Raw genomic sequence first — 12,030 nt, 5'->3', positions numbered from 1 at the left:
GCAAACCCAACCAGATGGGAGCAAGTTGGAGTTTTGAAGTGACAGTTTCCATCCTTTCCCTGCTTCATTAGGACATGACAACACTTCCTGAGACTTTGTCCTCATTTGATCAACTGAAAAACCTGGGAGTTATGATGGGGATGGAACAGCAATACAGGGAGTGATTGGTAGGAGAAAGAGTAAGAATTCACCTGGTCCCGTTCTTTAACATGTAACTTGTCAGATGGTAAATATTAGTGGACCAAAACGCCATATCTTCCAGCCCTCCTAGGAAGTATTCTTGAAATTGTTCCACCAAAAATGGGGATTTTACAGAATAAGTGGGATAAAGCTATGGCAAAGAGAAAGAAAAATAATCTAATAAATAACTGAATCAAGTGCTTCTCATGGTATCTTTATAACACTTTCAATTCAGATTTTGAAGAATAAATGCCTTTACCTTGGAAATAGCTAACATCTCCGCATACCTGCAACATAAGCAATAATTTAGACTGTGAGTTGTGATTTCCACAAAGAAATGAAACAAATGAATGAAGAAAAAGTTCCAGCAACAGGTATCCACTATCACGCAACTGACTTTGAACAAGCAAAATCCATAAACCCAATACCCACACTCAGGCAGCTAAAGCATCGGAAAGTGTGTTAAGGAAGTCACAATAAAATCACTTGCAAATATTCCTCCAGTTACACTTACATTTCCAAGAACTGAAGGTATGAACAGTCAACAATGGCTTTTTTGGTGATGACTACTCGGCCATAGAGTTCTTTATAAATTCCCAGGAGATCTTCAGCAGGCACATACCTGAGAAAAGCATTAGAATAAAATAAGGGCTGTTTTGATTCTGAAGTTGAAGATAACAACAGCAGTCACAGCAGCTAGCAGTGATTCCAGGATTAATAGGTGCCAGACACCATGCAAAGGACTTTACATGCATTATTCATTTAATCTTGCCAACAACCCTGGGTGGTTGATACTATCACAGTCCTACTTCACATACAGGAAACTAAGGCACAGAAAAATTCAATAATTTGCCCAAGGCTGCAGAGCAAATGACTGGCACCCTAATCAAATATTTATACAAAGATAAGAAACTATGAGTAGCTCTCACAGTCAACAAAAGGGTCTGAAATGTGGTACTTGAGTGCAATCTCAGAAATGACAGAATGATCTCAGTTCATTTTCAAGGCAAATCATTCAACATCACAGTAATCCAAGTCTATGCTCCAAACATTAATGCCAAAGAAGCCGAACAGTTCCATGAAGACCTATAGAACTAACACCTGTTCAGAACTAACACCAAAAAAAGATGTCCTTTTCATCATAGGGGACTGGAATGCAAAAGTAGGAAGTCAAGAGATACCTGGAGTAACAGGCAACTTTGACCTTGGAGACAAAATGAAGCAGAATAAAGACTAACAGTTTTGTCAAGAGAACACACTGGTCATAGCAAACACCCTTTTCCAGAAATACAAGAAAAGCCTCTATACATGGACATCACCAGATGGTCAATACTGAAATCAGATTGATTATATCTTTGCAGCTGAAGATGGAGAAGCTCTATATAGTCAGCAAAAATAAGACTAGGAGCTGATTGTGGCTCAGATCATGAGCTCCTTATTGCAAAATTCATGCTGAAATTGAAGGAAGTAGGGAAAATCACTAGACCATACAGGTATGACCTAAAGTAAATCCCTTATGATTATACAGTGGAGGTGATGAATAGATTCAAAGGATTAGATCTGGTAGACAGAGCGCCTGAAGAACTATGAATGGAGGTTCGTAACACTGTACAGGAGGGAGTGACCAAAACCATCCCCAAGAAAAAGAAATACAAGAAGGCAAAGTGGTTGTCTGAGAAGGCTTTACAAATAGCCAAGGAAAGAAGAGAAGCAGGAGAAATATCAACAACCTCAGATACCACTCTGATGGCAGAAAGTCAAGAGGAACTAAAGAGCCTCTTGATGAGGGTGAAAGAGAAGAGTAAAAAAGCCATCTTAAAACTCAGCATCCAAAAAAACTAAGATCATGGCATCTGGTCCCATCACTTCATGGCAAATAGAAGTGGGGAAAGTGGAAGTAGTAACAGATTTTATTTTCTTGGGCTCAGAAAATCACTGCAGATGGTGACTGCAGCCATGAAATTAAAAGATAATTGCTCCTTTCCTCCTTTAAGGAAAGCTGTGACAAATCTAGACAGCATATTAATAAGCAGAGATATCACTTTGCTGACAAAGGTGCATTTAGTCAAAGCTATGGTTTTTCCAGTAGTCATGTACAGATGTGAGAGGTGGATCACAAAGAAGGCTGAGTGCTGAAGAATTGATGTTTTTGAATTGTGGTGGTGGTGGAGAAGACTCTTGAGAATCCCTTGGACAGCAAGGAGATCCAACCAGTCAATCCTAAAGGAAATCAACCCTCAATATTCATTGGAAGGACTGATGCTGAAACAGAAGCTCCAATACTTTGGCCACATGATGCGAAGAGCTGACTCACCGGAAAATACCCTGATGCTGGGAAAGACTGAAGGCAAAAGGAGAGGAGGGTGGCAGAAGATGAGATGTTTAGATAGCATCACCGACTCAATGGCCATGAATTTGAGCAAACTCCAGGAGACAGTGAAGGTCAGGGGAGCCTAGCATGCTGCAGTCCATGGGTCACCAAGAGTCAGATAGGACTTAGCGACTGAACAACAAAAAATAAAAGGAATGTTTAGTTTTGTGAATTCAAAGAGCAATAAAAGATATTTTTATTCTTTTGAGTTGAATCATTCTCAGGAATCATTTTTTAAAAACGCTCCAAAATAACTCCTCACCCCAACATCCTACTTTCAGAATACACAGTGGTAGGTAGTAAAAGAGAATTCTAAGTCAAGTTTTTGATTCAAAGGTATTAGTCATTTCAGTTGGAGGAAGAGCCACATTTTAAAAATTAGGTTTATACTGTTATCTTTTATCTTTAAGAAACCTTAGATTATACCAGACATAAATATAAATACAAACAAAACATAATTTAGTGTATCTATAAGAAGGAATCTATTGAGATGTCCATTTTTTTACTTTACAAGCACACCAGAATGGTCTTCTCCATAAATATAGCTTAAAAGTCTAGCAAAAGGCCTAACAAAAATATTTTTTTAGATGAATCACCAAGTTAGCAGGAAAGTGAAACTTTCCCATGGCCCAAAATAAGTTGGAGCTGGAAACTTTGGCAGGTAAGTGAGTGGGAAAGCCAGTTTTTGCCCTGAAGACATCTGCTAAACCTGGAACTTAGGTGGTTTTTTTTTTTTTTTTTTCCCCTCGGGTAATTGTATGGCATACAAGAGACAAGAGCTAAAGTATAGGAATCAACCAAAGTGGGCCATTTCCCACATGAAACTCCTCATTAAAGGCTATACCTTCTGCATGAATATTAGCCAGAAATAAATCCAACATACTAACAAAGACAGCAAAGAAACGTCTGTCCTCATCTTGGAAATGGAAGGAGAGAGGGAAAGCTATCTCACCACTAAAATCGGTATCCACTACCCAACCGTATAAATGTTTGGTCTTGCATTCATGCTATCTGCGTAGTCAGAAAAACTTCTAGGGTTGAATATCATTTAAATGTGGTCCCAGTTAATGGTGCCTTGAGGTATCCTGCAGAATGCAAGTCTTCCCTGGAGAAATGCAACTGTAACTTAAGCCTTGAGGAATTCAAGCACCATTGAATATAACTGAAAGAAGACCAGATCCCGGATGATGTGCAATGTGAAATGGGCATTTCATCCAGTGCAGAGCACCCTGTGTGGAGAGTCGGTGGGGAACCTCAGGTCCCTGCTGCCACCACCTCTTCCTGCGGCATCCAAAGGCCAGTTGTCCTCAACTGCCTTGAGAGTGACCTATTGGTTCTGGGTCTCCCTTAGTTCTGAGGCAGCTGGACCAGGAATGGGAACGGGCAACTTGCCAGGCCCCCAGCTCTAGTTCTTTGTTCTGTAAGCATTCCTCCCTGCTTCCAGCTCTCCATACTCAGAGACTAAGACTGAGGGACAGAGTCATGTCACCTCCCATCTGCTTAGTAAACGTGTGAAGGAAAAACAACAACAAAAAGAACAGTGTATCCAACAGTAATATCTGATAAATCGGACTTGAAGGCAGTAAGTATTGTAAAATATAAAGACAGAAAGTTCGATTCACCAGAAAGACATGAGATTTGAAAACATGAATATACATAACAACATAATTTCAAACACATGTAAAGCAAACTTTGACCTAACTACAAGGAGAAATTGAAAAATTTAATCATCATAGAAGGAGATTTTTAAATGAATTTCTCAGTAATTGTGAGACTGTCCAGATAAAAGTAATTATATTTTTATATATAAATATATAAATATTTATAAAATATAAAAATATATATAAAAATATATTAAAAAGATTATATTATTTAAAACTTATGAATCTTCTGATTTGAGCAGTACATTTAAAAAGCTTGAGCTAATATATATATATATATATATAATATATATATATATATAATGTTAAACCACAAATTGGAGAATTAACATTCTTTTCAAGTACAGGTGAAAAATTAATAATAATTAAATAAATGTTAATATATAAAAATTAATCATTTGGTGGACCTTAAAGTCAAGACTCAAATTTCACAGGAACCAAAGAAGAGTAGAAGGAAAAAAATAAATATAAGAAAAAGTAATGAAAGAGAAAAGGAACATATAGTATTAATAGAAAGGATCAATAAAGCCAAAATTTTTTTTCAATAATAAAACTGAAAATATTAGACATGATTAATTGTTTAAAAATATAAGAGAAGGCACAATAAATAACATTATAGATGCCAAACGAACAGAAGTACAAGTAAAATGAGAGGGAAAAATGAGGATATTATGAACTCCCTTATGCCAAAATGTTTAAACACTCAGACAAAATAGAAAAGTCCTAGAAAAATAATAAAACTCTTTAAGAAGAAACTGCAAAACAATACAGTCCTAAAACCAAAAGTCACTACTTTTTAAAACATCTGGCTTTATAGACGAGTTCTACCAAACATTCAAGAAATCAAAGTTACAATCTTACACAAACTTCCAGAAAACAGCGAAGGAAGGTATATTCCCACCTGATTTCACGGATCAAGTGAGGAGTATACCTTTGAAGAAAGGTACCTTTCTTCAAAGGTACATTTCTTCAAGGTACATTTGAAGAAAAAGGACAGGTTGGGAAATCAGCCCTGACAGATGTCAAAATGCATTAAAGCTGTCTTAGTTTTAAAACTCAGTATTGTTCAGGAAGAGTCAATTAGACCAATGGAACATGATAGAAAGCCCAGAAACTGACCCACATACACATGGAATTTTATGTTAGAGAGAACATTACAGATCAGTGAAGAAAATTAGACTATTGATAAATGGTTCTGAGACAATCAGTTATCTCTGTAGGAAAAAAATAAAATTTCTATCACAGAATATACAAAAAATTAACTCCAGGTAAATTAAAGACATAAAGTTAATAAAGGAAACTATACTGTGATAACCTAGAAGGGTGGGAAGGGGTGGGAGAGAGGTTCAAAAGGGAGGGGATATATGCACACCTATGGCTGATTCATACTGATATATGATAGAAACCAACAACACTGCAAAGCGAGTATCCTACAATTTAGAAAATAAATTAGAAAATAGAAAGAAAATGAAACTATAAACTATTTAGAAGGCTATGTAGGAGAATAACCTCATGCCCTCAAGGTAGGAAAGGATTTCTTAAATAAGATGTTAAAAGTACAAATTACAAAGGAAGAGACTGATACATTCAACTACATTAAAATTAATAAACTCTATTTATCAAGATATACCATAAGTAAAAAGACATGCCACAAACTATTAAAAGATATTTATAACAAATAATTGATAAACTAACAAAAGATTAGAACCCAGAATATACCAAGAATACTCAGAAATAAAAAGGAAAGCCCAACAGAAAAATAGGCTAAAAACCAAACAAGGTTCTCACTTAAAATGAAACGCATTCAATAAAATAGGAAAGAATACTCAACCTTATTATAACAGTAGCCTGGGAAATGCGAATTAAAACTTTAAGGAGATATCATTTTATACCAAATAGGTTAGAAAAATTTTAAAGCTGGACAATACCAAGTATTAGAGAATGCAGAAGAGGGAGCACAAAGCTGATGGGAGTATAAATTGAGAAGACCATTCTAAATGACAGCCAGGGATTATTTATTTAGGTTAAACATGCCGAAGTCCTATGGCCCAACAGTTCCACTTCTGGTGCCATTTACTTGAAAGAGATTCACCTCTCGTGCAAAAATGCATGTACAAAAATGTCCATAGCAACATGATATTTAAGCAAAAACACTTAACACTACTTACACATCCGTCAACACTAGAATCAAGTCATTTTGGCAGATTTACATAAGGGAGGACCATACGGCGGTGAAAACCAATGCACTATCCCCGAACATATCAATATGATTAAATGTCAGGGAAATAATTTTAAACAAGAAACATTTTTAAATTAAATTCTAATTTAAAATTTCACTTTAAGCCAAATGCATGATGTAGAATTCTATTTAAAGTAAAAACCCAAATAATATTTTGCATACAGATATGACTGTGCTTATGTGCTCAGTTGGATCTGACTCTTTGCAACCACATGGACAGCAACCCACCAGGCTCCTCTGTTACTGGAATGTCCCAGGCAAGAATTCTGGAGTGGGTTGCCATTTCCTACTCCAGGGGATCTTCCCAACCCAGGGATTGAACCCGCGTCTCTTATGTCTCCTGCATTGACAGGCGGGTTATTTACCACTGGTACTACTTGGAAGCCCATGGATACGCCTACATGTAGTAAAACTCATGTAAGGGAAAAACAACTAAGTGATTAAGTGAACCTAAGGTTGTGGTTATACCTAGTGGGAGAAAACGTGATATGACAGAAGGAAAGGCAGGGAGCCTCTACATTCCAGCTATGGTCTACTTCTTAAGGTAGCTGGCAGCTATACAGTGTGGATCATCTTATTTTTTATTTATAAAAAATACATTATTTTACATGTTTGGCATAATTCATAGATTTTTTTAAAAGAATCTACTTAGACTAGTCTAATCTTTAGTTATACTTTCCAACATGTACAAATGTAGAAGGCTCCTTATTACATTGTAAGGTTTATTTTCTAAGGAAAAAAAGAGTCAAGCTCCTAACTGCCACTTGGGTATCACATATTTAAATGTACATTGCTCTTACCAGTGCCGTGAGAGGTAATTAAATTTAAACTCGAACTGGCTCAACACGTCTCCTCCTATGATATGAGAAAAATATTTGCTTTTGGAGAATTAATGACAATATATAGCAAGCTTCTTTGAACATAAATTTGCACAATCCAGTTTATTAGTTCTTCACACTGTTATAGGTTTCTGTTCATTATTTTAGTTGCATAAGCACATCTTTAAGAAAAAATGACCTTTTAAAATCTTAGTGAAACACATGAATTAAGAAAGAGAATTAATTCAGAGAATAAAGAAACTCATATAACCAAAAGGTTTTTCACTTTAAAATGGACCATAAAGATTCTTCTATTTAAATAAACACTACTCACCAATACTGTGCATATTTAAAGGTAATTAAATATAGAAAAAGATGGAGTTTATCCATTTAAAGCTAAAGTATTAGGAGACACTAGGCAATGAATTTAAATCTGATTTTAAAAGTAATGCTTTTCTAAAATAATGGCACAAGTCAATGATAAAATATAATGGTGTTTTTTTGGTTGTTTTGTCCTTTTTTTGGCTACACCTTAAGGCAAGTGGAATTTCCCTGACCAGGGATTGAACCTGAGCTCCCTGCAGTGGAAGCACAGAGACTTCTTTACCACTGAACCACCAGGGAAAATCCCATTTTTTGTTTGGTTTTTACAAAATACATATATAGTATTATATATTATATACATATACACATATATACATATATAACGCATTCATATATTTATAATCTTTGCAGATGTGCATCTCTATATTAAATGAAGAATTCCTGTACTCTAAACAATTGCAATGTTAAAATAGAAAGCTAGTGGCAAGAAACTAAAAGCATACATACATAGGGTTCAATAGTGACTACAGGTGAAATATAACTACCACGAAAGAGACTCTGGCAATATGTAAATAAGTAGTACCGAAATCACCAGCCGGATGTGCCTCGGGATAGGAGTTGTGAAAATCAATCTGAGGGAAAAAAGAGAACCATCTAGTATATATCACAAATTGAACCCCACACTCCTACCCCGCAATGAAGCGAGGCGTGGGGAGATGATAGCCTAACCCAACGACTGCTGAGGACGCGTAGTGGTGACTGGACTCACTTTTCAAAGAAACATTTACTTTTATCATTTGTTAAAAAAAAAAAATGATCCTGGCAGCTGAGTTGTATGCTTCATGTTTTAACAGATAGAGCTGCTGCAAACATTTGTATCTAACAGGATACATGAACAATCTCTAAGTGCAAGTTTATATTTTTTACAGGATAGTATTAACATCAATGAATAACCAGAGGGGACTTTCATCAGGTAAGGTCACAATTTTCAGTGGGGATATGGCATCTTCATATAGAAAAGAAAAAAAGGGAAAAAAAAAAAACAAAAAACAAAAGCATGCTAACTTACTTTTAAATAGAAACAGATAGTAGGGGTTTATACCTCTGCTATTAAGATGCACAGCTTGACTAAAACATAAAATGTCTCAAATACTGTTTGTGACTAAACAGAACATGACATCTATGGCTGTTTTCAGGGCACATTAATCAATCTGCCCACGTGGATGAATTTACCCGGGTAGCAAATGTGTAAGAGCAATGAACAAGAAGAGATGGAAATCTAATGAATACTACATTGGGCAAAGAGTCTTATTTCCATGTGAATCTGAATAACCTAAGTTTTTCTTTTCCTAAAATAGTCAGGTTTTAATAAATTTTTTTTAATTTCATTTTTTTAGCACTGAAAACATTTTGTATTTAGGTATAGCCAATTAACAATGTTGTGATAATTTCAGCTGAACAGCGAAGGGACTCAGTCATACATATAAATGTATCCATTCTCCCCTCAACCCCTCTCCCATCCAGACTGGCACATAACATTGTTGATTATCCATTTTAAATATAGCAGTGTGTACATAACCTTTCCAAAGTCCCTAACTATCCTAAAAGAGTCACTTCTCAATCTTGGGTAGGACAATATCATCCCACAAAGTCATTAACCTGAAGCTATGTACTCACGGCAGCCATCGTCCTAAGGAATCCTTGTTCAATACCCAGGCTATGCCAGTTGACATCAGCCACCATGTGAGACGTAATTCCAAACAAGAAAGCTACCAGTTTCTCTGTGTCCTGCCAAATAAGCAAATTAGAGTTGGGGTTAGGGGGAAGGTAGTAATTTTATAACAACCTTATTAAAAGGATTAACAAATATGAAATCATTTCCATTACTGAGACTTAACAAAACATCAGAGACAGGTATGTTGTAGTTACCCACGAACCACAAAGGACTTTTTTTTGAAATGTTTCTGAGTGCCTTGAAACTGCTTTCAGATTTATTTACTAGGGGAGCAAAATGACCACGTGACATGCCCCAAATTTTAAAAATTGTTTATTGAAAATAAAACTGAAGATGTAAATTTTGAAAAATCATTTGTTCAACTGTTGACTAGCTATTTACTATGTCCCATATGCTGTGTTTGGTATTGAGGCAGAAGGGTGAGTAGCCCTCAGAGCCTGGATTAAGGGTTGGGGTTAGAAATGGAGTTACTGCAGGTGCAACAATAGTACTTGGCAAGTCTGGAACGAAGTATTTTTAGGGTTACAGGCTGTGCCTACCTCATCCCAGGGAAGAGGATAGTTCTTCCGGATATAATGAACACTTGCGTTAAGAAATGGAGTCCAGTGAGTGCTCTCTGACACGTCATGGAATTGTCCTGACAAAACAGAGGCAACCGTCAGAGCTCCCTCTTAAAAGGTTGGAGGTTCTCTTGTATATACACACCACATCTTTGTTCATCCATTCATCTGTCAGTGGGCACTTAGGTTATTTCCATGTCTTTGCTAATGTTAATAGTGCTTCAACAAACACTGGGGTACTTGTGTCTATTTAAACAATAGAATATTACTCAGTCATAAAAAGGAATGAAAATGGGTCATTAGTAGAGATGTGGACGAACCTAAAGACTATCACACAAAGTAAGTCAGAGAAAAATGTTGTATATTAATACATAAACATGCAATCTAGAAAAATGGTACAGATGAACCTGTTTGCAAGGCAGAAATAGAGACAGAGATGTAGGGAACAAACATATGGATACCAAGAGAGAAGCAGGGGATGAACTGTGAGATTGGGACTGACATATGGATGCTAATATGCACAAAAGAGACAACTAATGAGAACTTGCTATATAGCACAAGGAACTCTACTCAGTGTTCTACGGTAACCTAAATGGAAAGGAAATACAAAAAAGGGGATATACGTATACAAATAGCTGGTTCACTTCAACGTACAACAGAAACCAACACAACATTGTAAAGCAACTATACCCCAATTTTTTTTTAAAGTTGGAGCTTCTCAATGAAATATTCTACCACCACCTGCTGTGTTGCTGCGTTCCTTCGCCTTCCCTCCAAACCTCTTAGTTTCCTGAGTCAATATTCAAAGGAAGCCTCTAGGAAGAACGGCCAGCCAAAAGAAAAAGGAGCCTTAACTGCTCATAGAATCTAGAAATAGCTGGGCTGCAAGAGAAGCTGGAAGTGTTAAGTTCTGTACCCTAAAGCTAAAGAAATAAGCTGTCCCTGTTTTTTTTTTTTAATTTGGGTTTTTTTTTAAATCTTCTTTTCTATCACAGTCAGCCTCCCTAATAGCACAAAAGAAAAAAGCAGATATTTCAACAGCTTTCAAGTATTTGAATTTATAATATTTTTAAATGGGGTGTGCTATATGCCTCTTTATTCCCACAGGAGGCAGGAGGAGTAAGTGAAAAAAAACAGGAACTGATATCTATTCTAAACCTTCAAGTGCCAGATTCTTCATGGAGTATCACGTGACATAGAAGCAATCAAAAGCAAAATCCCAGAGTTCAGATCCCTCAAGTCAAATTTTTTATATCATTATTAAACTAAAAGTAGCCTAACCACTTTTGTTTAAAGCATAACTGAAGCACATTTAACTTAATATTATCTTGGGTTTGCATAACACTTGACAAAATAACATACGTTAATGCCAACAGCAATTCAGTATAGCAGCCAGGCCTGCGTTAATTATTACTATTAAATAGTAATTAATTTAGATATGGCTATGTTGCAGACATGGAAACTGAGACTCAGCATGGAAGGCGCTTTTTCAAGGTCACACACTAACAGATAACATCCAAGGAATAAAAACTCGAACCTTTTGATTTCCTTCAAAATGTTCTCTCTTCTGCCACGAAGCAGGAGAGTAATTCAGAGTGCTTAGAATAAAGCTTTCAGAATTTTTACCCTTAAGCAAGTGAGTTTCGGTTAAATGGAAAACACAACCGAACTAAGTCATTGATCAACAACAGTGGAAAATATAATGTGTTGTTTGTTATTTTTTCGAGTCTGAGCTATTCCTATCAACCAAGGAAAAGCAACATCATCTGGTCTGTAAGTCTCCATCTTACCTCTCTCACAGATGCTAGGGTAAAATGAGTCAGGAAACACGGATCCAGCCTGATATGCATCCTGGTGCCTAAGTAACAGCTGGGGAGCAGGAAAATACAGAGGTTAGAGGGCAAGAGTCAACAGCCTGAGAAAAGCAGGCCCAGGTGTGGGAAGTTAGAATGATGTGATGGTAGGGGAGAAGTGATGGAAGGAAGAAGTGAAGGAAGGCAGGCATAAATAAATAACTCTTATATCAATATAATTCAAACAGCACCCTACCAAATGTAATTTCAGGTTCTTCCCTACCAAAAACAAACAAGCTGATTAAGTAGTAGTAAAAAAAAAAAAAAAAAAAATCACCTATTTAATTAA

General features: G+C 36.2%; 1 protein-coding gene across 2 annotated transcripts in view; it reads right to left on the bottom strand.

Annotated features, from left to right (window-relative positions):
• Window positions 1-12,030, bottom strand: part of GPLD1 (glycosylphosphatidylinositol specific phospholipase D1) — a 51,764-nt gene that overhangs the window by 26,585 nt on the left and 13,149 nt on the right. For both annotated transcript variants that reach the window (XM_019986207.2, XM_019986208.2), the window contains 8 exons: window positions 11,679-11,757; window positions 9,868-9,965; window positions 9,271-9,381; window positions 8,177-8,225; window positions 7,252-7,306; window positions 695-802; window positions 440-467; window positions 192-331 (listed from right to left, as the gene is read on the bottom strand). In XM_019986207.2, the coding sequence (XP_019841766.2) occupies window positions 192-331; window positions 440-467; window positions 695-802; window positions 7,252-7,306; window positions 8,177-8,225; window positions 9,271-9,381; window positions 9,868-9,965; window positions 11,679-11,757 (668 nt within the window). The remainder of the gene's footprint in view (window positions 1-191; window positions 332-439; window positions 468-694; window positions 803-7,251; window positions 7,307-8,176; window positions 8,226-9,270; window positions 9,382-9,867; window positions 9,966-11,678; window positions 11,758-12,030) is intronic.

Source organism: Bos indicus, chromosome 23 (assembly GCF_029378745.1).
Source record: "Bos indicus isolate NIAB-ARS_2022 breed Sahiwal x Tharparkar chromosome 23, NIAB-ARS_B.indTharparkar_mat_pri_1.0, whole genome shotgun sequence".
Classification (NCBI taxonomy): Eukaryota; Metazoa; Chordata; class Mammalia; order Artiodactyla; family Bovidae; genus Bos; species Bos indicus.
This window is presented reverse-complemented; position numbering and strand designations above follow the sequence as displayed.